The sequence below is a fragment of the Marmota flaviventris genome, chromosome 6 (genome assembly GCF_047511675.1).
Source record: "Marmota flaviventris isolate mMarFla1 chromosome 6, mMarFla1.hap1, whole genome shotgun sequence".
NCBI classification, from domain to species: Eukaryota; Metazoa; Chordata; class Mammalia; order Rodentia; family Sciuridae; genus Marmota; species Marmota flaviventris.
This window is the reverse complement of record NC_092503.1, coordinates 110,767,830-110,795,603: the sequence shown is the minus strand read 5'-3', so window position 1 is coordinate 110,795,603 and position 27,774 is coordinate 110,767,830. Positions and strand designations below refer to the sequence as shown.

Genomic DNA, 27,774 nt, shown 5'->3' with positions numbered 1-27,774 from the left:
CTTGCCCCATCCCCACCAAAATACAGACAAAACCATAGAATTTTAAACAATTCTTTTAATTTGCTACTGGGCTAAAGGCAGGAATGATAACTACAGCAGTTTCAGTCAGAAGGTATTAGTAAAGTGGGCTTAAGTCAGGCAGTTGGGTCATCAGAGACAGCCACCTGCTCAGGAGGATCAGCCTCAAAGTATCGATCCAGAATGGCTTCCACCTCTCCCTCTTCGTAGTCCCACACCTGGAACCTTGAGCCGTCTGCTGCTCCCCGGATCATGGCTGAAAGCACTGGGGAGGGAAGGGAAAGTGAAGCTGCCTCCCTTCTAAACCCCTCTAACCCCCGTTTCCTGCCCTAACCCACTGGGGAAAAGCACTGTGCTCAAAGCTTACTAAGGAAGGAGCTGAGGCTGGACCTGCAGAAAGCTGGGGTGTGACAGGGGTAGCCGTCTACGGCTTGGAGTACTTACCTCGGCCAGACTGTGGGCGAAACAGGCACAGGATTTGCTTATTGAGGGCCACAGCCCGGCCCAGCTCATAGCCTACACCCAAGGATGGCTGTGTCACTTCAGCCACGACCACTGGAAGAAATGTGAGATTAGGGCTTAATACCTGGGGCCCTTGGGCTTGTAAGCAAAGGATAACAGTTGGCTGTAGTGAGGAGGCCAGGATGTCCCCGGGAAGCTAACATTCCAGGGGAGCTTTTAGGTGGAAGGGAGGTCACTCACCATCTGCCTGCTGCAGCCAGGCCAAGTCTCGCTCATGGATAAGCCTGTCGCCCCCAGCAGCCTCTTCTCCTAAGGTCAAAGAAAATCTGGTCAATGATGCTCCCCATCCTGGCTCACAGTAACTCTCTGTTGCCCTTGATGACTCTGTGTCCACCCTACTCTGTGAGGGAGAACTTCAAGGGCTTGTCCAATACGAGGAGCCTGTCAAAAGGGGTGATCAACTACTATATATGTACTTTTTTTTTCCACTCAACCCTGTGCAAGGTGGCAATATGTGATTAAGGCACATGAAGATATAGGAAGGACTAACATTGTGGAACCAAGTGGCTAGACAAAAGTTCATGGGCACAGAGGGTAAGGACTGCTGCTTCCAGCTTGATTAAATGCTATCCTTCAGGATGGTGAGGCTCACATCTAGAGGCATCAGAACCACTGGACAGCTTGTTAAAAACAGATTCAAAGGCTTTATCTTATTCAAAGGCTTTAATCAGACTGGTGATTGATAGATTACATTTTAAACAAAACTCCCTCCTGACACTTGAGCACACTTAAGCTCTAGAACTACCAGACAAGTAGGCCCTATGTAGCTAGTGGACCTTGAGCTTCAGCATCCCTAACTTGCACAGGCCTTTTATAATTCCCTAGCAATTTGGTTTTGTGATTTTTGTTTTTTAAAAGGTCTCCAAAAATTGCATTAGGTCCCACAAATCATGGCCTTGCTCTTGGGTAAGGGAGGTGGAATCACTAAGTTATCTGGGCAGAAGGAACAAACTGGAAGGATGGTGAGATTCCAGACCAACGTATCAAAACTTGGCTTTAGAAAGATCAGCTTCCGGGTCTTTCACTCAGCATCACTTTGATAACAGCCTGTACAGAGGACATTCAGGCTGAAGGTGGCTCAGGAGAGGGTGGTTGAGAAAAGTGGGGTCTGTCGGGTCAAAGAGAGGGCTGATTCTTAGAAAGCGGGGAGGCGGGGCAGAGGACCCACGGGCGAAGTGGGAAATGAGCTGGGAGAAGTGGCCCAATCTGTCTACCTTCAGCTCTTCGCCAAAAGCGCCCGGGAGGGGGCTGAAGAGAGTTCAAGGGACCGAAGTAAGAGAGCCCGATGCTAGGACTGGTGTCTCACCACAGAGTACTGGGGCAGACGCCGCCTGCGCCCACCCGGGTTCCTTCTAGGGCGGGGGCGCTGGACCGAGCGCCGGGCAGGAGGGTGGGGCGTGCAGTGGCCGTAAGAGGCGGGGGCCGGGCCCGTCTCTCGCCAGCCTGTCCCCAGGTCTGCCTCCCCGCAGCCCGCGCCCCCGGAGCCTCACCACGCGCGCCTAGCTCGGCCGCCGCCATGTGCTCGGTGAGCACTGCCCCGAAGCGCCGCAGCCGGGATACGATCCGCGCGTACAAAGCCCGGTCCTCGCGTCCGCCACGGATGCTCCCGCAGAAGTACAGGGCCCGGCGGCCCGGTGCGCCCGGCTCCACCGGCTCCCCGCGCCCCCGCGCCCCGGCCGCTGCCATCGCCGCTGCCGCGCGCTGCTTCCCGCGCCAGGGGGCGCCTGCCGCGACCACGTGACCCTGGAAAAGGGGTCGAGGGGGCCGCGAGGGGGAGGACCCGGCTAGGCCCTCTTGGGAACCCACCCCTCTGGGCCCTTCTGGACTGTTTCCTTATTCTCAAACCCTCCACCCACCCATGGGCCACTGCAGCCGGTTCTCCCAAATATTTCCAGAACCTGACGCCCACCGCCACCCTGCCCACGCCCTACCCGCTCTCTCCACAGCGCCCTGCCCCTACGGCTCTGCGCCTGCCTCACCACGGTTTCCACTCAGCACCGTGAACACACGTGAACAGACTGAGAACTGCCACCCTCCCTGCCCAGAACACTCCAGAGTCTCACCTGGGGTGAGAGAGGCCCACAGGTCCCAAGTGGTTTGGTCACCCACTTGTCTCCCGAACTCCAGCTCCCACTACTCTGTAGCCTCGCCGGCTTCCGGGCTGCTCCTCAAGTGTGCCAGCCGTACCCCTTGCCTTCACAGCCTTTGCATTTGCCGTCCCTCTGCCCAGGACTCTGCCCGGCAGCTGGATTCCTGGCTCATTCTTTACCTCTTTCAAGTCTTTTCCTTCTTCAAATCTGTATTCACTTGTCAGCTTTCCAGGACACCCTATTCAATATGGCAGCCTCTAACCCCATTACTGTCTATCAGCCTTTTCTGCCTTCCCTTCTTCGTGAACCACCATTAATTTTGTTTTGTGTCTTGCTACACCCGGTAGAATATAATTCCCCAGGAGGGAAGGAATTGTTTGCATCTTCACTGTATGTGTGACTTCTAGAACTGTGCCTGGCACACAGAAAACATTTGTCAAATATTTGTTAAGGACACATTTGACATCCCTCCCAATCTGCTCTGCTCTAGAATAATTATGCAGGTGGATAGAAGCAGTTTCTTCAGGGAGATGGGCACACACACTTTGCTCACCAGTGATACGTAGGATTTCCCCTTTGTGTTATCATGAAAATAATACAGATACATGACCAAAAAAAAAAAGTTCAAATAGAACAAGAGAGTATGCATAGAGTCCTGAGACTTTCAGTCCCATTCCCAGGAGGAAAGGCCCATCAGTGGTTTCTTCTCTGTTTTTTCCTGACAGATGACTATTAAAACACCAAAATATGAAAGTATGGGGTTACAGAGAAGTCAAGATACTTTTTTTTTTTTCCAGTGTGAGCAGTTGAACTCAGGACCTTGCACATGCTAGGCAAGGGCTCTGTCACTGAGCTATACCCCAGCACCATAAATATATATTTTTTCCAAGTGCTAAATACAAAGGACAGACAAAGAAATGTCCACCCACTATTAGGCCCTGCCACAAACACAGTACACAATACAGGGGCAAATGTGAACACACAGCTGTGCCACAGACAGCCCACCACATACTCGCCCACATAGGCTTAAAGAAGACGTGTCATGGGCCGGAGGAATGACCAGCAAACTCCTGGACACTTCTTGTCCTGACCCACTGCCCCTCCTCAACGTCCTCATAAGCAAGGAACACACATGTACACACTCACAGACCGTCTTATTTCTGCCATAGTCTCTTATAAACGGAGGAAACCAAGCAGCCTGATCTCCCTAAGTCCACACCTCTGTTGTGACTGGCATCCCCTTTCTATCTCAGACTGGAAGAAAAAGAGCAGCCTGATTCTCTGTGTGGGAAGAATGCAGGTACAGACAAGACTCGCATCTCAGACCTTCCTCCCCAGTATGGAAGTTGAAAGGATGGGACACTAAGTGATGGATGGGGGAACCAGGTTGGTAGACAGGTTAGAGAAGCAGCATGATGGGGGAAATACCTTGTCAGCTGACCAGAGGCCAAAATAGAGTACTGGTTCAGTTAGTAACTAGCTCTGTGACCTCAGTCAGGTCCCTTAACACTCTGAGTCTCAGTCTGCATGTATATGGAATTGACAAGAAATATTATCCTGCCTTGCTCACCTGTTTTGACTATGGTGTGCTTCAGATCAAGTTTATAAAAGCACATTAGAAAACAAAGTGCTTGCTGGTCATAGTGGCAACCGCCTGTAAACCTAGTGGCTCCGTATGCTGAGGTGGAGGATCATGAATTCAAAGCCAGCTTCAGCATCTTAGCGAAGCCCTAAGCAACTCAGTGAGGCCCTGTCTCTAAATAAAATATGTAGAGGGCTGGGGATGTGGCTCAGTGGTTAAGCACTCCTAGGTTCAATCCCTAGTACCAAAAAAGAAAAAGAGAAAGAAAAAACAAAGTGCTCAGAGGATTTTAAGCATATGTGATACTATAATGGTGGATACATGTCATTATAAATTTGTCAAAGCCTATAGGATGTGTAACACCAACAGTGAACCCTAATATAAGCCAGGGACCTTGGCTGACAACAAGGTGCTAGTGTAACAAGCATCCCACTCCAGTGGGGATGTGCATGTGGGGGCAGAGGACGTACGGACGGACCTGCTTAGAGCAGTCTAAAACTGCTCTAAAGGGCTGTGATTGTGGTTCAGCCGTAGAGCGCTCGCCTAGCATGCCCAGGGCCCTGGGTTCGATCCTCAGCACCACATAAAAATAAATGAATGGAATGGAGGTGTTGTGTCCAACTACAATGAAAAAAATAAATATTAAAAAACTGCTCTAAAAAATAAAGTGCTATATGAATATTCAACAAAAAGTGTTTTTTTTCTTTTATAGAATATGTAAAACTTATATACTAGGATAAAGAACAGTGAAAACCACATATTGTATGATATCATTTAAATAAAATGTCTAAAAAAGGTCTATTTGGAGAGACAAAAGACAGATCAGTGGTGGCCCAGGGCTAGGGCTGGAGGTGGGAGTGGGAGTGGGAACTGACTTCAGGGGCCTAAGGAAACTTCTGGAGGTTGCTAGAAATGTTCTTAAACTGGATTGAAATTATGTTTGTACAACTCAAAAAATTGTTAAGTTATACATTTACAATTGGTAGATTTTATTGGTGTGCTAATTATACCTCAACAAAACTGTTTCTTTTTTTTTTTAAAGTTTTGTTGAGGTGTAATCGACACGTCAAGATCTGTATGTATTTAATGTGTCCAATTTGACAAGTTTGCACACATGCAAATGCCTGTCATTCTCTCACTATAGTTCAGGTAACAAGCATATTCATCACTTCCCAAAGTCCTTTTCTGTCCTCTTACTTTTACCAAGAAACCTAACCTCTTTATGATTTTTTTTTTGGGGGGCATGGGTAGGTCCTGGGAATTGAACCCAGGCGTGCTCTAATACTGAGCTACATCTTTTTATTTTTATTTTATTTATTTATCTTTTACTTTGAGACAGGGTCTTGCTAAGTTACTGAGGCTGGCCTCAAACTTATCATCCTTCTGCCTTAGCCTCCCAGGTCACTGGCATGATAGGTGTATGTTACTGTGCCTAGTGTCTCTTAGTAAATTTTGAAGTGCACAATACCATATTGTTAACTATAGGCACGATGTGGTACAGCAGATCTTTAAAATTTATTCATCTAGCAAAAGTGATTGTTACTTCCATTGAACAAGTCCCCATTTCCCCCAAGTCCTAGTTCCCCACAACAACTTGCTGGGTTTCTGTTCTCACGACTAGAAGGCTCAGGGGTCACTCCAGGTAAACTGGGCTGACTGGGCTGCGCAAAATAACCACACAAATACCTTTCTCATTGGATCGCTGTGATGGCTCCTCTGACCTTAAGTGTCCGCAGGAAGGGAGAGAGCAAGAGCACGCTCTGACCCCTTTTATTGAGGAGAAGCTATTCAAGGGAGGCAAGGGGTCAGGTTTCAGGGCGCTGAGTCTATCTTCATGATGTCCACTGTCAGCAGGTTGACTGACACCTGGGTAGGCCACATCTGAGGGCATAGTAAGAGAAGGGGACACACACAAGGCACTTCCACGGAAGATTCTATCCTAAACAGGGCAAGGGGTTATATTACAAAGGAACAGGTGAGCATAGCTTCACCCTTGGGGCTGTAGCAAGACACACCCATGCACCAGACACTGACCCTGACCCTCGAACCTAAGAAGGGTGGGGAAAGCTCTGCCACGTTTCTGTGACTGAGCACCTCCGCACCCCGCCATGGAGTGTGACTCAGTCACGTGCAAGGTTGGGCTCCCACAACAACTATTGTATTCTCTGCTGCTATAAGTTTGACTATTGTAGATATCTCATGTGAATTAAATTTATATGGTATTCGACCTTCCATGACTGACTTTTTTCACTTGGCATAATGTCTTCCTGGTTCATTCATGTTGTACATTTCCTGACTTCAAAATGCATTATAAAACTATAGTAATTAAGACAGTATGGTACTGAGATAAAGACAAATAAATAGAAATAAGCCCATATATGTATAGCCAACTGATATTTTTTTTTCCGGGGTAACAGGGATTGAACTCAGGGGCACTAGGCCACTGAGCCACATCCCCAGCCCCATTTTGTATTTTATTTAGAGACAGGGTCTCACTGAGTTGCTTTAGTGCCTCAATTTTGCAGAGGCTGGCTTTGAACTCGCAATCCTCCTGCCTCAGCCTCCGGAGCTGCTGAGATTACAGGTGTGCACCACTCGGTATTCACAATGGCCAAGATTTGGAAACAGGGCCGGGTCTGTAGCTCAGTGGTAGAGAGCTTGTCTAGCATGAGTGAGGCACTGGGTTCAATCCCCAGCACCACATAAAAATAAACATAAAATAAAAGTATTGTGTCTATCTACAACTAAAAAATAATAATAATAATAATAATAAAAAAGATTTGGAAACAGCCTGAGTGTCCTGTCTGTTGAGAGATGAATGGATGAAGAAAATGTGGCATGTTATTCAGTGTTTTTACAATGGCATGTTATTCAGTGTTTTTAAAAAAAGAAGGAAATCCTGACATTTGAAGTAGTAAAACTGTTTTTAACCAAGTAAAAAAATTGAGAAAATAGTATAATGAGGTTCAAAAATTATGAATTTATGACCAATCTCATTTCATTTATACTTAGTATTGTCACTGTATTATTTTGGAGCAAATTTCAGATTATATGATTTCTTTTGGAAATATTTTAATATGTGGATTTAAAAGGTAAGGACTCTTTTTTTAAAGATTTTTTTATTTGTTCTTTTTAGATATACATGACAATAGAGTGTATTTTGGCATTGTACATACATGGAATATAATTTATTCTAATTAGGATCCCATTCTTGTGGTTGTACATGCTGTGGAGTTACTGGTTGTGTATTCGTATATGAACATAGGATGTTTAGGACAGATTCATTCTACTGTCTTTCCTAATCCCATCTTCCCTCCCTTTCCTTCATTCTCCTTTGTCTAATCCAATGAACTTCAACCTCCCCACTTACTGTGTGTTAGCATCTGCATATTAGAAGATTTGGCCTTAGTTTTTTGAGGACTGGACTCTTTCTCTTTTATTTTTATTTTATTTTATTGCAGTATTGGTGATTGAAGCCTGAGCCTTGTGCATGTTAGGCAAATATTATGCCACTGAGCTACATCCTTAGCCCTTAAAAAACAATTTTTTTTTGAGACAGGGTTTGGTTAAGTTGCCCCAGCTGACCTCAAACTTCTGCCTTCTGCCTCAGTCTCCTGAGTGACTGAGGTTACAGGCCTGTACCACCATGCCCGGCAAGGACTCTCTTTTTAAAAATGTAATCAAAATATTATTATCACAGCTAAATAATTTAACAAGATTTTCTTATTGTCATAAAATTGTCCATCATTGTTCAAATTTCCTGTTCTTATAAGCATGATAAATATTCATTTGTTTATAATTAGTTTTTTGCAGGGGGAGGGTACCAGGATTTGAACTCAGGGGCACTTGACCACTGAGCCACATCCCCAGCCCTATTTTGTATTTTATTTAGAGACAGGGTCTCATTGAGTTGCTTAGTGCCTCACTGTTGCTGAGGCTGGCTTTGAACTCAAGATCCTCCTGCCTCAACCTCCTGAGCTCTGGGATACAGGTGTGTGCCACCATGCCCAGCTATAACTTACTTTTTTTTAATGTTTATTTTTTAGTTTTAGGTGGACACAATACCTTTATTTTACATTTTATGTGGAGCTGAGGATCGAACCCAGTGCCTCATGCATGCCAGGTGAACGCTGTACCACTGAGCCAAAACCCAATCCTATAATTCACTTTTTAAAATCTGGATTCACATAAAGTTCATATATTGTGATTAGTTTGCATCTCTGTTAAGTCATTTTTTTTTAAGTACTGGGGATTGAACCTAGGAGTGTTCTTCCTCTCTGAACTATATCTCCAGCCCTGCCTTTTAATTTTTTTTTAATTTTTGAGATAGAGTATGGTTAAATTGCACAGGCTGGCCTTGAATTTATGATTCTTCTGAGTTGTTGGGACTATGTATGCACCACCACACTTGTCTCTTTTAAGTGTGTGTGTGTGTGTGTGTGTGTGTGTGTGTGTATGTATGTTATTGAGACTTGAACTCAGGGCTTCATGCATGCTAGGCAAGAGCTCTATCATTGAGCTACATCCCCAGACCTAAGTCTATTTTATTTTTTATTTTATAATATTTATTTTTAAGTTTTAGGTGGTCACAATATCTTTATTTTACATTTATGTGGTGCTGAGGATCGAACCCAGTGTCTCATGCATGCTAGGCGAGCACTCTACCACTGAGCCACAACCCCAGCGCCCTAAGTCTATTTTATTTTATTTTTTAATAGCTAATTTTTTAAATATTTATTTTTTAGGTGTAGATGGACACAACACAATTCCTTTATTTTTATGTGGTGCTAAGGATCGAACCCGGGTCCCGCCCATGCTAGGCGAGTGCTCTATCGCTGAGCCACAATCCCAGCCCCTAAGTCTATTTTAATATACATGTTTTCCCTACATATTTTCTCTCTCTTGCCAATAGTGTCTTACAGTCTGGAGTCTGCTGATTATATTTCTGCAATATCATTTAACAAGTTTCTCCGTCCTCCTTTTTTCTGTGAATTGGAATTGGATCTAGAGGCTTGATCAGATTCAGATCAATTTGGGGCAAGACTGTCACTTATTGTGGTGTATTCTTCCATCATGAGGCACACAGTGTCTGGGTGCCTTTCTCTTTTTATATTAGCAACAATTGGTGCTCAGTGCCCAGACTATTCAATCATCCATTCATTCATGGGACATACAAATAAAACATTAATAAAAATATTTGTATTATAAAATAAAACTCAGAAAAAAACTCAGCTACAAAACTAAAACAAATGAATTATTATAATATAAACATTCTTGTGAATACTATGTCAAGTAATAGATCATTAGGTTGGACCATGTAGCTTAGTGGTAAAGCATTTCCCTAGAATGCAGGAGGTCCAGGACCACACTGCTCCCCCACACAAATAATAAGAATAATGGATTTTCAGCTACCCCAAGTTTCCAATTACTTCCTTCCAATTCCACCCTGCTTACTCTCTCCAGAAGTGACCACTGCCCTTACTTTCATAGCAAGGGCAAAAAAGAAGACATAACTAAACTTCCTTAATTTCTCTAAGTTTACCACATAATTTTTTTGTATTTGTGAAATCTTTTTCTTCTTCTTTTCTTTTCTTTCTTTCTTTTTTTTTTTTTTTTTTTTTTGAGCTAGAGTTTTTTTGTGTGTGTTGTTGTTGTTTATTTTTGTTTTTGATATTGGGGATTGAACCCAGAGGCACTTAACCACTGAGCCACATTCCCAGACCTTTTTTTGTATTTTATTTAGACACAGGGTCTCTCAGAGTTGCTTAGGGCATTGTTAAGTTGCTGAGGCTGGCTTTGAACTTAAGATCCTCCTGCCTCAGCCTCCTGAGCTGCTGGGATTACAGGTGTGTTCCACCATGCCTGGCTCAGAGAATTTTTCTCTGTTGCCCAGGGATTGATGATCCTCCCACCAAGCTCCTGAGTAGCTGGGACTACTGGTGTATACCACTATGCTTAGTTAAGTCTCTTTTCATATACAGGTGGGGGACACATTTTTTTTAGCATTTATTTTGTGTAAGATACTCAGTGGGTACCGGAGGAGCTATAAAATGGAGTAAAGAAGAATCTGAGTCTTTAAATTCTGTTTGGCTTTGGGAAGTGTTCACCTTAGCTCCTGAATAGGAAGGACCAGATCAATGGCACCCAGTGAGGTGCAAAGGATCAAGTGCTTTGAAGAAGACAGGATTTAGAAGATCACTTTCAGTTTATCTTCACACTCCGGCCATTGAACTCCAGACCAAATGTCTCCTTCCAGCCAAGAACCAATAGGCAGGACCAGATTTACCTTCTGTTTAACAACTAAACATGGGAACTATCAACAACTATCGTGAGGTTGTGGACTAAAGACTGGACCAAATATATGAAGAAATGATGCTCAAACATTGACCATGGGGTAGCACAGGACAGTCATTTCTGAAGGGCTGAAAACAAGATGAGCTTTGCTTAGGCCCCAGCTTGTTGCCCGCAGGGTTTCCAGGCTGCAGGGTGGAGGAGCCCAGGCTGAGCCTGGCTGTGTCTTGAAGCTGAGGAGAGGAGCTAGGAGTCTGGCCAGCAAAGGCAGCGAGTATGCAGCACAGAGTGGAGGATAGGTGAGAGAGCCCTGGAGATGCTTAGAGGGTTTCCAGGGAGGAGTCAGCTGAGAACTGATCAGAACATGTGTGTAAGGAAACCTAGACAGGAAAAGATCATCTGAAAGAAGCAGAGTGTGAAATTGCTGAAGTTCCCCTGGGGGTGGAAATAGTGCACATTTCTACCAGCCCATATAGAAACCCAATAATCCATGGGAAATTATACAGGGCTTTGTCTCAGTGGTGATGGGAAATTAACCCTTGACCAAAGGCTCTGTTTCCACCCAACAAGGCTTAAAAAGTGGGGCTTGAAGTTGGGCACAGTAACCCTCAGAAAGCTGAAGTGGGAGGTTTGTTGGAGGCCACAAGTTTGAGACCAGCTTGGGGAATACAGCGAGTCCTGTCTTAACAAACAAACAAAATACGCCTTGAAAGGATCCAACTGTATTGTTGTTATTTTTGTTGTTGTTTTAATTAACTGCAGGGCTAAGGATGTAGCTCAGTGGTAGAGCACCTGCTTAGCATGTACAAGACCCTGGGTTCCATCCCCAGCACCCAAAATAAATAAATAAACAAATAACTGTAGCCTCTAACAAAGAATATTAACTGAAATAAGAAAATATTTAAGATTCAACAAGGTAAAATTTATAGTATTTGACATCCAATAAAAAGCACTAGGTATAGCTGGGCACACTGGTACACACCTGTAATCCCACCACCTCCAGAGGCTAAAGCAGGAGGATTGTGAGTTCAAGGTCAGCCTCAGCAAATTAGCAAGGCCCTAAACAACTCAGCAAGATCCTATTTCTGAATAAAATATGAAAAAGGGCTGGGGATGTGGCTCAGTGGTAAAGCACCCTGGGTTCAATCCCTGGTACAAAAAAAAATTACTATGTATAAATAGAAGCAGAAAAATATGACCCATAGTAAGGACAAAAAAAAAAAAAAAAAAAAAAAGGAAGGCAAAATGGATCCAGAAATTAATCAGATAATAAAATTAAATGACAAGTACATTAAAATAGTTATAACTATTCTATATGTTTTAAAAGTTAGAAGAAAATTTGTACATGTGAAGTAGAAATATGGAAGGATTTTTTAGCGGGGTGGGTAGTGCTGAGAATTGACATGCTAAGCAGTTGCTGTACCACTGAGCTACACCCCCAGCCCCAAGACATATGGAAAAAAAATTAAAAACACAGATCCAACTTTTAGAGATATAAACTACAATGAAAAATACATTGAATGGGATTAAGACCAGTTTAGATGCTCAAAAGGAAAGATTAATAAACCTTAATGCATAACAATAGAAGTGATTCAAAATGAAACACAGTTTAAAAAAAGAGAGAAAGACTGGGGGGTAGGGGTGGAAATGAATAAAGCATTAGTGATTTGTAGGACTGTTATGGTTTGGATGTGAGGTGTCCCCCAGAAGCTCACATGTGAGACTATGCAAGAAGGTTCAGAGGAGAAATGATTGGGTTGTGAGAGTCTTAACCCAATTAGTGATAATCCCCTGATAGGGATTAACTGAGTGGTAACTGAAGTAGTTGGGTGTGGCTGGAGGAGGTGGGAACTGGGGTGTGGCTTTGGGGTATGTATATTTGTATCTGGTGAATGGAATCTCTCTCTGCTTCCTGATGTCAAGTAACCTGTTTCCCTCTGCCATACTCTTCCACCATATTTTCAGCCTCACCTCAAGCCCCAAGGAATGGAGCTGGCCTTCTATAGACTAAGATCTCTGAAACTGTGAGCCCTCGAATAAATCTTTCTTCTCTAAAATTGTTCTGGTCAGAGCTTTTAGTCACAGCAGCAAAAAAAAAAGCTGATTAAAACAAGGACAACTTCAGCCAGCCTAATATGCAGAATAATTGGAGTCCTTGAAGAAAAGAGGAGAGCAGAAAAAGTATTTGAGATAATAAGAACTAAAACAACAACAACAACAAAAAAAAAAAAACCCAAACTTGATGCAAACTATGAATCCATAGATATAAAGAATTTAGTAAACCCAAAGCACAAGAAACATGAGTGAAACTACTTGAAAAGACACATTATGATCAGTTCAAAATCAGTTTAAGGAGAAAACCTAAAAAGTAGACAGAAGAGTAAAGGACATATTACATACAGAGGAAGACAAAGATAATTATAGATTTCTCATCAGAAGCAAGGCTAGTTGAAGACAGCAGAGCAGTTTTTTTTTTTTTTTTTTTTAAAGAACTTCTAGGGCTGGGGTTGTGGCTCAGAGGTAGAGTGCTTGCCTACCATGTGTGAGGCACCGGGTTCGATCCTCAGCACCACATAAAAATAAAATGAAGATATTGTGTCTACCTATAACTAAATTTTTTTTTAAAAAAAAGAACTTCTAAACATTATTATTTTTGTTACCTTCTGTCCTCTAGTATGATCAGTGTTCAGTCTTTAGAGGAAAAGGACCTGTGTATTCAGCAAAGAAATAAGTAGGAGAGGGTGAGAAGGGCCAACAGCTACAGAAGGGTGAGAGCAGGTTGAGCTCAAGGGGCCCCAGTATTGGCAGAGAGGAAGGCTCTGGGTGTCAACTGGGCATAAGAAGGAACCATTCAGTTAGACAAGACAGAGGTCCACGTGTAGCACCCGGCCCATACTCATACATTCCTTCTGTAGCTTTCAGAGCAACATTTTTAAAGTACCACAAACAAAAACAAATTGTTTATCTAGAATTCAAACCCAATACTCAGGTCAGACTGTGTCTCTTTTCTACTCAAAACTCCTCAGTGATTTTTATCTAAAGGACACCGTCTTTGCTGCAGAGATGGTCATGCAGTAGCTTTATTGGGAAGTGCTCTGGTGATCAACATCAGTGGAGGGGTGAAGAAAGCGATATTGAACAGAGGAGGGAGTTAAATTCTGATACAGTCTCAGTAGAAGCCTCAGTGGAGGGTGGATGGGAATGGGAAAGACAGTAGAATGAACTGGACAGAATTTTCCTAGGTTCATATATGAATACCTGACCAGTGTAACTCCACATCATGTACAACCACAAGAATGGGAAGTTATACTTCCTGTATATATGGTATGTCAAAATACATTCTACTGTCATGTGTATCTAAAAAGAACAAATATAATTTTTTTTTAAAAAAAGAAGCCTCAGTTGTTCCTATCATAGTTTTGAAAAATTTCAGACAGCAGTCCCAATTTAGGATGAAGAGACAAGGTCTTTATGCTCAGAGGATAATAAGTTGAATGTGGGATACTCCAGGAAAGGAGCATGATCTTGAATGATTCCAATTCCCAGAGAGGGAATCATTCCAGAGCAACCAGCCCCATCCATACTTCAAGTAGCTGGGGAAATTATACCCAGATATTTTTTCAGCATTGCGGTTTGAACCCAGGGTGTTACACATGCTAGCAGGTGTTTTACCACTAAGTTATACTCTGAATACCTAGATTTTTTTAAATGGGAATATGGATATCTCATCACAGTATTCACTTCACTTCCAAAACCCAAATGAAGAAAATCCAATCATGTTATCATGATACACAGGCCTTTCATGATCTTGCATGTCCATCCCTAGCCTCATGCTGTCTTCTCCTGGAAGTTGGTCCCTCCCTCTGCCCTGGTTCCATTTATCTGTAGGCAAACTCCCACTCATTCTTCAAATTACAATTGAAAGTGCCTCCTCTGAGAAGATTGCCCTGACTCAGTGATCCTTTCCCCCAGCATGGGGCTTAGGCCCATGGACTATGGAGCTGGGTTTGTATCCAAGTTCTATCACTTGCTAGCTAGGTAAACTAATGCAAATTACTTAACTTCTCTGTATCTTAATTTTCTCATTTATAAAATAGGAGGTAACAGTAGTTACTCTTATGTCATAGGGAGGTTAAAACGAATAAATGAGCTAATATGTGTAAAGTTAATCAGTGTCTGGCAGAAATAAATGGCCGCTGATATTATTGTTGTTGTTGCAGGAGATACTCAGTATGCATTTGTGGCAGGCATAAACAATGGAAGGAAGGAGGAATTGACAAGACGGAGTGCAGAGTATATTCAGAGAATATTGAGTAATCCCATCTGTCAGAAGGGGAGTAGTAGCCTTATGGGCACATGTTGGGAAGAGTTTTTAATGTCACAGTAAAGAGTGTGTATCTTATTTGGTAAGCAATTAGACACAATAGCAGAGTTTGTCAACATATGGGAGAAGGTGCCAAAGAAATCGAGGTTAAGTCAGGAGATGAGGCATATCTGACGTGAGTTGAGAATTACAGGTAAGGGTTGGAGGGTTCAAGTTTGGGATGCTTAGAAGAGGTGGGTGATGGAGATTTATGGGAGATTAGGGAAAATGGTTTTAGAGAAAAGTAATAAGAACCTCTGGAAGATGAAATGGGGTAGTTAGATGAGGCAGAGTGACCGGGACGTTCTGAAAGTGGAAAGATAAAGAGTGATGGAGACAGGTAAGTTTTATGGGGACAGGTAAAGAGTGATGGGGCCCTCCAGGGGCGTGGGGTCATGTGAATGGTAGAGACCAGTTAGGAGTATTTGCTGGAGCGGATCCATCTAAGAGAGTCCTAGGGCTGGAGGAATGTAGAGAGGGGCAGGGTGGAACGTGATGTCAGAGAAAGGGCGGTGATGTAAAGGCCGGGCGGTGGGGCGGTGATGTCAGGGCTGGTGCTGATGCTGGCGGCGCAGTGCATTGTGGGCAGCTCCCCGCTCTGCCGCCGCCGCCGCTGCGGTCGCCCGAGGAGGATCGGGGCCGGGCCGGGCCGGGATGGTCCGGTTCCGGAGACCGCCGCCGCCGCCGCCACCGGAGGGAGCGGGCCGCCCAGCGCCGCACTGAGCCGCCCCCGCCCCCGCCCCGCCCCGGCCACGGGGGATGCGCCGCCCCGAGCCGCTGCCTCCGCCGCCGCCGCAGCCGCAGCCGCAGCGGGCACAGAGCAGGTGAGGCGGGGCGGGGCGGGGCCGGGCGGGCGGCCGGGGGTCCGGGCGGGGGCTCCTTCTGGGGGGCTCATCGGGCCTCGGGCCTGGCTCTCCTCCCAGCGCAGCCGGCTCCGACTCCCCCTCCCCGCTGCCGTCGCCGCTGCCCGAGCTGGGACGCTGGCCTACACAGCCTGGGCCGCAGCCCGAGGCCTGGAACCGCTCCCTGCCCCCGCACACAGACCCACCCTCTCCAGCCTGTCCCCTTGGGGTTTTACCCCTCTCTACTCACCTCAGTCCCTTGTCCCTATGGCTTCACGCCTGACTCTCCTGTCACCTCTGACAAGTCATTCAGCTGTCTCCAGACCCTCTCTCCCTGGTCCTTGGTCCTTCCATTCCTCCTACTATTCTCCTTTACCTACTTCTCCAGCCGTCAACTCTGCCCCCAAACGCTCTTAGGGTCCTGTCACTTCTTCAACTGTCATCATGATCTCTCACCTGTCATCATGATCTCTCACTTGTCTCCATCTTACCAACCCCCTCCTCTTATCCTGTCACTCCAGATCCCTTCCATTCCCCTCTGCTCTCTTCTACACCTTTTTCCACCTGTTCCCATTACCCCTCACGGCTCTGTCTGATTCATGGCCTCTTATACCTGGGCTCCCAAATACCCACCCACACTTGGTTCACATCTTTCATAGTTACACATCAACACTTATATTCACATACCACGATGCACTCCCAAGCACTTAGAAAACACACACACACACACACACACACACACACACCACATTGCTGGTCCCATACATGCACACTCTGAGAGACATTAGAAATCCTCTTTCTCACTACACATCCAGAGGGGCCTGAAGCGCAGGAATGGGGCAGCCACGTTTCTTATGTTGTGTCTTTTACCCTCATGGAAGCTGAATGTAGTCCTCCTGAGGTAGACAGGAATGGGAAGGACAGTGGAGAGGGAGCAGCAGGTCTCCCTTTTTTCACCTCACCTTTTAAGTTTGCCCATCTATATGGGAGCAGGACACAAATTTTCCTTATCCACCCTACATATTCCACCATCACAGGACTGGAAGGCCCACCAGAGTTCACCCAGTTCAACTTCTTTCTTTTTTCTTTTTCTTTTTTGTGGTGCTTGGGATGAAACTCAGAGTATCATACATGCTAGGGAAGCACTCCAACATTGTACTATGCCCCCAGCTCTCAACATCTCTTTATTTTTTGATGTTGCTGGATATTGAACCCAGAGCTTTGAACATGCTAACCATGCTCCCAATCACTGAGTTACACCTCTAGCCCAAGTTCAACTTTTTAAGGCCCTCTCCTCACCAGTTCAATTATTTCTTCAGTCTTGTCCTCAGTCTGTCTCCTCCACCTTTATTGCAGAACCTCATCTTCCATTGCCCTCACTGCCCTCCAAATTCCTGATGCTCTGTATCCCACTTCAGCTGGAGGGAAGAGTGTGGATTAGAGGAAACAACTGAATTTAGTCATTTTAAGAAAAAGAATGACTGTGTAGCTCCCCATGAAGATTCTCTTCTTTCATGTCTGCTACAGCACACCGTGACCTGTTGAAGGATTTCCCACCCTGTCCCCTTATTATGATGTCTAGAAACAGGACCCCTGGAAATTATCCCTGGAAAGTGCATGCCTACACACCTGTACAATACAGACAGTCAGACATGCAGAGACACACACATACTCACATATTTTTCTGGGTAATATGTGCCTGGCTTTCCCATCCCTCACAGTTGGGACACTCTCCCTGATATTCACCTTTTACTCATTCTAATGCCTTCTGTATTCTTTCTAGTTGATATATGAGCAGACCCAGAGAGATGTGGTCAGAGGCTCTCTCACCTCATGCCCACCTATCTGCTACTTTCTGTCACTCCTGCCTTCTGCTAGGCTGCTCCCCACTGTCCTGTTCTCCCCAATTGAGTCTGGCTTTGTCTCTTCAGAATGGCCACAGGGCTGGCATCCCTCTGAAATCCATGTCTTGAGCCCATCATCTTGTGTTCACCCAGGACCCAGCTCACATGCTGGCTTTCCAGCCCAGGGCTGTGTGGGTCTCTCACTACTAAAGGTGAATGCCCCTCAGCAGCTGCATCTTCTTCACTCATGGGCCTGTCATGTATCTCCTCATTTCCTTGATGATCATATCTCCATGTTGGTTAGCAGGTCACTCTGGTTTGGGTTTCCCATTGGTCGCCCCTTGGTCAGAAGATCTTCCCTTTTTACTAAGCCTCTGATGCACAGCTCTTTGGGCATGATGTGACACAGGGGAGATATGGGTACTGGGGATCACCAATGGACCACTCAGACTGGTCCTTCTTGGCTTAGCTGTCCCCTACACAAGTATAAGTCCCAGTTTAGTATGATCCCTTGGTTGATGAGTCTTCTCCACGTTAGTAAGCATGTCTCTTTGGTAAAACGGTTTTCCCACTGCCTGTTCACATATCATTGTCCTCTCCTTGTTTCATCAACATATGTGTCCTGTTGCTGTAGTTTGTAGTTTGTATCTCCCTTCACTGACCTCCATCATGGAGGAGTGCTTCCCCAGTGAGCTCTATAGCATCTGCCCTGTGGGCCAGGAAGGATGTCTGCCAGTTGAGCTCTTCTCCAAATCTGCCAGGTAGTTCTGGGTCACCAGCCTGCCCCGCTCACGGTCACTCCCCCATTCCCCCAGGTAGATGGCCCCACCAGGGCAGGCCCTGCGGACACCCCTCCCTCGGGCTGGCGGATGCAGTGCCTAGCGGCCGCTCTTAAGGACGAAACCAACATGAGTGGGGGAGGGGAGCAGGCCGACATCCTGCCGGCCAACTACGTGGTCAAGGATCGCTGGAAGGTGGTGAGTGACCCGGTGGGGCAGAGAGAGGGGTGGGGAGAGGGAGGCGAGAACCTGGAGACTTGTTAAGACAGGTGCCCTTGGAGCTTCTACCCTAAGAGGGAGGTGTCCCTGGGCTTATTTGCATACTGCTTGCAGGTCATTGTTTTGCCCACACGTGTGGACAATCGCTTTTTCCCAGTAACTCTCTCCAACCCCGCCCTCTCTCACCCCTTTCCTGGCCAGGTCACGTTGCTCCGGCCCTGCCTGGAACAACTCCTGGTTGGATGTCTGGGCAGGAGCTGCAGAACCCAGGGTGCGGAGGAGGGAGGTGTGGGGGAGGGACCTCTTTCTCTGCCGGACCTTGGAGAAGGGCAGTGAATGGACATGTGTTCCTCCGCTTCCGCGGAGGATGGAAAGGCCTGGGTTTGGGAAAAGAGGCCTTGCGGGCAGCTCCCACCGCATCTGCACTCCATCTTCTCCATCCACCCTCCTCCCCTCGCCGGTTCCTGCGGCAGGTGCAACACGCCGAGACTCCATTTCCCAGCGTGCCTTGCTCATCCAGCCCAGGACTTCAGGCTGCTCGGCCTGCTGGGAGTTGTAGTCCGAGCCTTCTTGAGCCTGGGTGGGAGGGAGCAACGTGAGGGTTGGGGGGATGGCAGTGTCTGGGGAAGGAGAACCTACGGTAAATTAGCCCCTGTCCCATTTAAGTCATTTAAGAGCGCTTTGGTGTCCTCATCATTATAGAGGCGAGATGATATGGGGCGGTAGAGTGGGAGAAACTAGTGTGTGAGCTTGTGGTTCTGCAGGGGAGTGGGAAGCCTGGAGGAAGGAAAGGAGAATGACAGAGTTCAGGTTTACACGTGTGTGTGTGTGTGTGTGTGTGTGTGTGTGTGTGTGTGTGACTGTTCGCGCGTGCGCACCGGCATGCTTTGGTGGGAGGGAGGATCAGCTCACCCAGGGTTTGGTTTTTGGAGGGGAGGGTGGGGTCTGGGTGCAGGCGGGTCTCCATAGCAACAGTCACCCGGCGGCTCAGGTCCCCTGGAGGTCCAGGAAAGAGGCAAAGGATGGGGGTGGGGACTGAAGAAGAGGAGAGGAGGAAACTACTAGAGCCCGGAGAGATAAAGAGAAGAAGCTATGTCCTCAGGGAGACTTCCCGAGAGGAAAAGTAACAGGACAGTCATAAAAGGAAAGAGGGTCTGGTAAAGTAAGGAGTGTTCCTCCAAGACCCTCGGGTCCCTAGCACAAGAGCTTAGTGTATGGAACATGGGAAGCAGAATGGCATTTGCACTGAGTAAAAAGAGTTCACATGCTGAGTTTAGGCTAGGACTTCCTTGTGCTTTGTGAGGGAGGGAATGGGGTATGAGTGGGGCAAGAAATGATAAGGGGAAGCTGGGGAAGAGCAAGTATACTCTTTTGCCAGGCCCAGGGTTTCTCCTTACCCCCCCCCCTTCCCAGCCCCTGAAGAACTGGAGAGGTTGAGGAGCCAGGTGCACTCCTTAGTGAGGGATGTCACTGAGATGGGAGTCAGAACTCTGGAACCAAGAAAAAACTGCCTAGAAATGGGCTATGGCCAGGAGAATATGAGGGTCAGTGGCACTAGATGGAGCATTTAAAAATGAGAACATTTTGTCCTTGTTGGGGGTGTTCATCAGAATCAGAATACAAACAGCAATAAAAACTTAGTATTTATTTGTTTTGCTCATTTACTGTTGTCAGGTGCTGTGCAAAATGCCTTACATAGTTTCTTCAACTACTTATGCAGGAGATACTGCTATTCCTCCCATTTCACAGGTGTGGAAACTGAGCCCTAGAGATTAGCAGTTGCTAAATTCCTGACCAGCTCTGTCTGACTGCTGGGTCAACAGAGTCACCAAAAATCAGCCCATCCACAGAGTTGAAGGGATATTTGTGATCAATTGTAGTGTGATTCTCTTCATTTTATAAAGGAGGTAAAATGGAGACTCAAAAAGTTTAAGAAATTCACCCAGTTCCTCCAGAGTTGGACCAAGAACCCGGGTCTCCTTCTTCCCAAGTAAATTTCTTTTCCAGTTTAGGGAGCTTCTTCATCAGCGGTTGAGATCATGAAAAAATGTAGGAGGAGGGGAGGAACACGTCTGGCAAAGGGGGATTGAGAGAATATTCGTGGTCAGGGGCTGTAAGCAGGGCTGTATTATGACTTTCATGAACCTGCACCACTCTTACCTTCATGACTCCTTCTTCCATAATAAAGCACTAAGAATTCTATTTTTATAACTATATTCATATAAAAGGAATATAATCAGGGGCTGGGGATATAGCTCAGTTGGTAGAGTGCTTGCCTTGTATGCACAAGGCCCTGGGTTCAATCCCCAGCACCACAAAAAATAAGTAAATAAAAATAAATAAAAGCAGTACAATCATATAGCATATCAAATTTTTCTCCTTGACCTAAACATTTATTTTTTTCCTTCTGACTTTGAAATAAAACATTTTCATGAATCTCAAATAGTATCAGGGGCTTAGTCACTGATACTATTATTATTCTTAGGCATGATGGTGCATGCCTATAATTTCTAGGGCTTGGGCGTCTGAGGCAGGAGAATTGCCAGTTCAAAGCCAGCCTCAGCAACTTAGTGAGGCCCTAAGCAACTCAGCGAGACCCTGTCCCTAAATAAAATATAAGAAAGGGCTGGGGATGTGGCTCAGTGGTTAAGTGTTCAATCTCTGGTACACCCCCCAAAAAATAGAGAAAAGAAAAGTGGGCCCTAGCCATCGGGCAGGTGGAGATGGGGTGCTGATTGAGTGCTTCCTGCCAGCTCCCTACCAGAGGGGGTTTCTCTGACAGGATAGGAGTAAGAAAAGAACCAAGGAAGGAGAAATAGGCTCTGTCTGGAATGAAGGCAGTACAGAAGCACCCTTGGGCACCCTGGGAAATTGGGGAGTAGGTGTCAGAACTATCTCTGCTGCTTTGAGCTTGCCTTTCTTTTCCCTAGCAAGCATTTGGGAGGCTAGCAGCCCCGGCTTGAATCTCAACCCTCACACTGTTAAACTGATACGGTTCAGGGCTCCTCACAATGCAGTGGATTCTATGCCAGTGTGGATTCTCCCTCCAGTTGCTTGGGTTCTTTGAAACCCAGCTTTGCTAGTTACTAGCAGTGTGGCCCCAGGTGAGCGACTGTCCTCCCTGTGTCTGTTTTCCCTTTGTACACAACAGGGACTCATGTAACCTTTCTCACTGCTGCTTCTCCAATGAAGCCTTGGGGATCCGCTGTCTGTGAACTGGGGATGCCTTGCCGCTCCTTCCCCTGCCTTTCCTGGTTCTCACACACAGCTAATCATAGAGGAATCTGGAAGACATTAGTGTTTCCCTGGCGTTGGAAGTTCCCAGAGGAAACCATGCCACAGTGTCCCTTGAGTTTGCTTCAGTCCCCTCTGGTTCTGAAATTCTCCCAGTCAGACTAACTCATCACAAGCAGAAAGCTACTCTGCTCTCTCAAGGTCCTTCCCTTTCCTCGTGTTCCCACTTCGGCTTTGTCTTCTCAATCTTTCCTTCACCCTTTTCTCTCTGGAGTGATTTCACTTTTAACTTTCTGGAACTCCCATTCCAGTCCTCCAGCTGGCTCTGCCCTGGGCTCTTCCTTCTTCCACTCCGTTTCAACCACTATTCAGCAGTCATTCTTGGAGTCCCAGGAGCAGAGGTGGCAGAGACTCAGGAGTTTACCTGCTGAACTGTCAGAGCCCAGCTACACTGGAGAGGTAGAGCTAACAGGACACAGAGGACTTAGGGAGGGCAGGCCACCCATGTGGGCAGGCTCCCTGAAGAGGTGAGAATCCGCTGTATATATTTTTTTTTTTTTTGGTACCAGAGATTGAACCCAGGGGTGCTTTACCACTGAGCCACATCCCAGCCCTTTTTAATATTGTATGTAGAGACAGGGTCTTGCTGACTTGCTTAGGGCCTCGTTAAGTTGCTGAGGCTGGCTTTGAACTCCCAATCCTCCTGCCTCAGACTGCTGAGCCACTGCGATTACAGGTGTGTGCTACCATGCCCAGCCAGCTGTACATCTTTCTTTTTCTTTTTTTTTTTTTTTTTTGGTGGGGGAGGGTACCATGGATTGAACTCGGGGGCACTAGACCACTGTGCCAAATCCCCAGCCTTTTTGTACTTTTTATGTATAGACAGGTAGACAGGGTCTCATTGAGTTGCTTAGTGCCTCATTTTTGCTGAGGCTGGCTTTGAACTGGCGATCCTGCTGCCTCAGCCCCCCAAGCCACTGGAATTATAGGCATTTGCCACCGTGCCTGGCTGTACATCTTTTTAAAGCCAAACATAGAACTCAGTGCCTTCTTCCTGTTCCCTCTTCACTGCCAACAGTGTCTTCACCCATCCAAGACCCCTGGACCTCTCAGGTGAAAATATTTCCCCCTGCTATGCTGGGGATCAAACCCAGGGCATTCTACCACTGAGCTATATGTTGAGACAGGGTCTTGCTAAGTTGCTCAGGCTGGCCTCACACTTGTGACCCTCCTATCTCAGCCTCCTGAGTAGCTAGAGAATCTGGGATCACAGATGTGAAGCCAAAATTATTTTTTTAATGTTTTTATTTTTTTTGTCATAGTTGGACACAATACCTTTATTTTATTTATTTATTTTTATGTGGTGCTGAGGATCGAACCCAGGGTGCTGTGCAAGGCAAGCACTCCACCACTGAGCCACAACCCCAGCCCCCAAAATTATTTTTAATCCCTCTCCATAACTCTCCTCATCTCCCCTGCCAGTTCTTCATCACAGTTCTCTTCTGCTCTTCTCACCACCTGCTCTGGGAGGCTGGGAGGGCCTCAAGGGTCAGATCATGGGGTTATATTCTTCTCCAGAGTTCATTCCCACCCTTCTTCAACAGCACCCCCTTCCCTGGAGAGGAGACTTTGGGCACCTGACCAACCTCAGGTGTGGTGTGGGCTTCTCCAGTGGGCATGGGTCATGGACACCCTTCACTGAATCCCTCCCCCAGATATTCTCTCCCTCTGTTGACATCTTTCAGGAGACTGACAGTCCCAGGAAGTATCAGCTCCCATCCTGAGGCTTAGAGGTTCTGGAATTATTTTTCCTTCTGTTTGAGGGCTCAGCACGGGGAGACCATGGTCTTTGTTGTCTTAGAGAAGATGAGAATCAGAGTGGCTGCTGATCTCTCTAGAACTCTATATAGACAGGCTTATCTTTGTGTCTGTGTAGAATCACAGATTTCATAACTTTTTCCATTCTGACCTCTGGTCTTGTGTGTGTGTGTGTAGTTGTATATTTATGGGCTGAGCTGTCTGTCTGGAGGCACTAGGAGAGAAGAGGAGGTTGGGGACACTGATGGGAAACAGCAGGAAATATGGGGTCCTCCCTTCAAGTATATCCCCTTCCCCATCAATGGAGGACCCAATGCACAGAAGTGGAATGAGCATGTGCTCAGCTGGATCCTTGAGGACTCCTCTCCCTCCTCTCATAGCTGAAAAAGATCGGGGGCGGGGGCTTTGGCGAGATCTACGAGGCCATGGACCTGCTGACCAGGGAGAACGTGGCCCTCAAGGTGGAGTCAGCCCAGCAGCCCAAGCAGGTTCTCAAGATGGAGGTGGCTGTGCTCAAAAAATTACAAGGTATGGACCCAGGGCATGGGGATGGGGCAGAGGTGATGGAGCTCAGGGCTGAGAGAGGTGGGATCCGAGTCTCAGAGAGTGATGGGGCGAGGCTGCGTTGGTGATGAAGGAGGGAGACGGGTCTGTGGCTTCTAGGAGGAGATGGAGCCAGAGTGTAGGAGAGAAGATGGGGCTGGGGGCAGGGGGATGAGATGGCAGAGGCCTCCACGGGCCAGGGAGTGGGGAGGTGGGAGCCAGAATGCCCCAGGCGCCCACTTAGGGCTGGAAGTGAGGAGGAAAGAGCAGGAGTTGGGAGGTCCTGTCTGTCCCCCTTAGGGAAGGACCACGTATGCAGGTTCATTGGCTGTGGCAGGAACGAGAAGTTTAACTATGTCGTGATGCAGCTGCAGGTGAGCCCTCCCAGCGCATCCTCCAACCTCCCTCCCAAGATCTGGGGCTGCACCTCAGGGAAGGGAGCAGGGAGGGGAGACCATGGCCCCTTGGGAAATGAGCCCGGGATGGGAACAGCACACGGGGCAAGGCTGGGCAGAGCATCACAGTGGTGGTGGTTGGGGTGCAGCTGAGGCGGGTCTGCGCCCCTAAACCCCCAGGGCCGGAACCTGGCTGACCTGCGTCGCAGCCAGCCACGAGGTACCTTCACGCTGAGCACCACGCTGCGGCTGGGCAAGCAGATCCTGGAGTCCATTGAAGCCATTCACTCCGTGGGCTTTCTGCACCGTGACATCAAGCCGGTGAGCCTGCCCCGCTCCTCCTCTCCACCTCTGGGCGCTGGTTTCTTCTTTATGACAGTGGTTGGGCTGGGTCAGCCTCTTGTACCCAAACCCCTCCTGCTCTCTACCCCAAGCCCCATCTCCTCTCCCTGCTGCCCATGAGCACACAATCTGCCCAGCCCCCACCTCTGAATTCTGCTCCTCTTAATTCCTCACCCCTGACCTGAGTATCCCTTGAACCTAGAAAGGTGACAGGGTTGGGAGAGGACAAACAGATGAAGGAAGGAGACGGAGGGTGGGGGCTTGGTAAGGAATTCCAGGAAACCAGTTTTGGGGTAACTTGAATCTTGGTGCTAGAAAAAAAAATCCTATGTAAAGGGATGAAAACTGAGGCCCCAAAAGGTTAATTGAATGGCCCAAGGACACACAGCAAGAACAATGTAGATCTGCTACCTTAGAGCAGGACAGTTACACCAAACCACGCTGCCTTGCTGGGGAGTGCGAGCACATAGGGCTGAGCAGATTGGGGTTTGAAGCCTAGCTGGGTTGTCACTTGCTGTGTGATATCAGAGAAGCCCACTCACCTCTTTGACCTTCAGCTTCCTCATCTCTAAAATGAGGACAATCACACCTGTGGCACCCATGTAAATAGAGTTTGTCCCCTTGAGTGTGAGCGTAGGTGGGGCTGGGGCCCTTCCTTCGATGGAGAGCTATTTCTTGGGGAGTCCTGGGGGTAGGAGCCCCCGGGGCTCATAGCTCATCTTTTTCCAGTCCAACTTTGCCATGGGCAGGCTGCCTTCCACCTACAGGAAGTGCTACATGCTGGACTTTGGGCTGGCCCGGCAGTACACCAACACCACGGGGGATGTCCGACCGGTGAGTACCACTGCGCACAGAGTTCTGGGCTGTCAGGACAGTGACACACTGCCCCCCCCCCATGTGGGGACCCTTCACCAACTTTTCTTGCAACTGCTTAAGCTGGCCTGGCCTCATCTTCAGCATAGCACCCCCAGCTCTTGGGTCAGCCCGTCCCGTCCCTCTGCCCCTGCCTGGGCCCTTGTCAGATGTCACAGCCACACTCTGTAACCTTCCTGCTCTCTGGCAGGTGGAGGCAGGCAATGGGTCAGGGTCCGATTGGTGGCAGGGCTGAGATGTGGCTGAGGTCAGGGGCTAAGGGTGAGCTTCCTGGTTGTGGTCTCTCCTCTGCAGCCTCGGAATGTGGCCGGGTTTCGGGGGACTGTTCGCTATGCATCAGTCAATGCCCACAAGAACCGGGTGAGTGACAGAGGCTGTGCTGTGGGATGGGGGCAGAATGGGCAAGGTTGGGGCAAAGTGCGCAGCCAGGATAGGGAGTAGGTGGGCCGCTGGTGTCAGGGTGGAGAGAGGAGCGGGGCAGGGGCTGGATGAATCTACCCTGCTGGAGGCCCTGGCTTGGAGGAAAGCTCCACTGTTGGCTCCCCCAGATGTTACCCTCTGCCTTTCCTTCAGAGATTCCTGGCCTTCTGTTCCCCTTACAAATCACTCCTTTCCCACCCCCACAGGAGATGGGCCGCCACGATGACCTGTGGTCCCTCTTCTACATGCTGGTGGAGTTTGCAGTGGGCCAGCTGCCATGGAGGAAGATCAAGGACAAGGTGAGACCCACACAGCTGGGTCCAAGGAGGCAGGGGTGGGGGCAGCTGGGGTTCCATCTCTCCACCCTCTTCTTGCCTCCAGGAACAGGTGGGAATGATCAAGGAAAAGTACGAGCATCGAATGCTGCTGAAGCATATGCCCTCAGAGTTCCACCTCTTCCTGGACCACATCGCCAGCCTCGACTACTTCACCAAGCCTGATTACCAGGTGGGAGCCTGGGCTTGCTCCTGCAGCCCTGGACACCACTCTGGGGGTGACCATCATTCAGCAGAGCCCATTCTCATCAAGGCCTGGAGCTGACTCTAAGCGCTTACCCTGGTCTTCTAACTGCACCAAACTGCTCTGTACCCTCCCTTGTAAACAGTAGTAACAGCTTAGATGGATCAAGAGCTGGCCCTGTTCTTAGTGCCATTCAAGCTTCAAAAGAAGCCTTTGATGACAATTGGACAATGTTATTCCAATACATAACAATTCCTGAAGCCATGTGCTCTCAAGTACTTTATACCAAAATTGCAGGAAGCCACATGGGATGAGTGTTCCCATTTCTGAGGTGTAAAATTGAGGTGGTATCATGGTTAGGAGGAGGCCTGGGCTCAGATACAGTTGTGCATTGTTCAATGGCAAGGATGCATTCTGAGAAATCTGTTCTTAATTTGTCATTGAGAATATCATAGAGTGCAGTTACACAGGCCTAGAGGGTGTATCTACTGCCCACCCAGGCTGGATGGTGTGCATGTATACATGATACAGCCTATTTTTTCAAGGGCCATGGTGAACAATATGAGATTATATCAAATTCAAGAGAAAATGATGCAAACAAGTGACACAGCAAACCTGAGGGGAGCTGCTGCTGTGGTGCTCAGCATATTGTTTCGTAGGAAACATTTTTTTTTTTTTGTAAGTTGCGGGAGTACACCATAACATAATTATAAAAAGTATATATTAGGTACAGAACATAATTGTATTTTTTTTCCAGTACTGGGGATGGAAGCCAGGGGCGCTCTACCATTGAGCTACATCCCCAGCCCTTTTTATGTTTTATTTTGTAGCAGGGTCTCACTAATTTGCCCAGGCTGGCCTCAAAATTGCAGTCCTCCTGCCTTAGCCTCCTGAGTCTCTAGAGTTTCAAGCACCTGGCTTATGTGTGTTATATTTGTATACCACTGGCAGTGTAGTAGGCTTATTTACACCAGCATTTCCACAGATACTGAGTAATGTTTTGCACTGTGACCTTATGAAAACTATGACTTACCAGGTGACAGGAAATTTTCAACTCCACTGTAATCTTATGGGGCCATT

At 47.3% G+C, this 27,774-nt stretch overlaps 2 protein-coding genes across 2 annotated transcripts in view; one reads left to right on the top strand and one right to left on the bottom strand.

Annotated features, from left to right (window-relative positions):
* Positions 1-37: 37 nt before the first annotated feature.
* On the bottom strand, positions 38-2,226 carry Dnph1 (2'-deoxynucleoside 5'-phosphate N-hydrolase 1). Its single transcript, XM_027950533.1, has 4 exons — positions 2,031-2,226; positions 721-789; positions 463-573; positions 38-283 (listed from the first exon to the last, which is right to left on the bottom strand). Exons 1-4 carry the CDS (start codon positions 2,224-2,226, stop codon positions 135-137), a joined length of 525 nt encoding a protein of 174 aa, XP_027806334.1. The 3' UTR covers positions 38-134.
* A 16,195-nt stretch (positions 2,227-18,421) lies between these two features.
* Ttbk1 (tau tubulin kinase 1) overlaps positions 18,422-27,774 on the top strand; it is a 36,238-nt gene continuing 26,885 nt past the window's right edge. The window contains exons 1-8 of the mRNA XM_027950534.2: positions 18,422-18,529; positions 23,983-24,130; positions 24,446-24,519; positions 24,721-24,861; positions 25,612-25,716; positions 26,050-26,115; positions 26,382-26,474; positions 26,557-26,682. Coding sequence (XP_027806335.1) covers positions 18,422-18,529; positions 23,983-24,130; positions 24,446-24,519; positions 24,721-24,861; positions 25,612-25,716; positions 26,050-26,115; positions 26,382-26,474; positions 26,557-26,682 — 861 coding nt within the window. The remainder of the gene's footprint in view (positions 18,530-23,982; positions 24,131-24,445; positions 24,520-24,720; positions 24,862-25,611; positions 25,717-26,049; positions 26,116-26,381; positions 26,475-26,556; positions 26,683-27,774) is intronic.

Coding starts and splice junctions, on each gene's coding strand:
- Dnph1 (XM_027950533.1), bottom strand. CDS start 2,226: ATGGCAGCGGCCGGGGCGCGGGGGCGCGGGGAGCCGGTGGAGCCGGGC. Junction 574..720: donor CTGGCTGCAGCAGGCAGATG/GTGAGTGACCTC, acceptor CATTTCTTCCAG/TGGTCGTGGCTGAAGTGACA. Junction 284..462: donor TCGCCCACAGTCTGGCCGAG/GTAAGTACTCCA, acceptor TTCCCTCCCCAG/TGCTTTCAGCCATGATCCGG.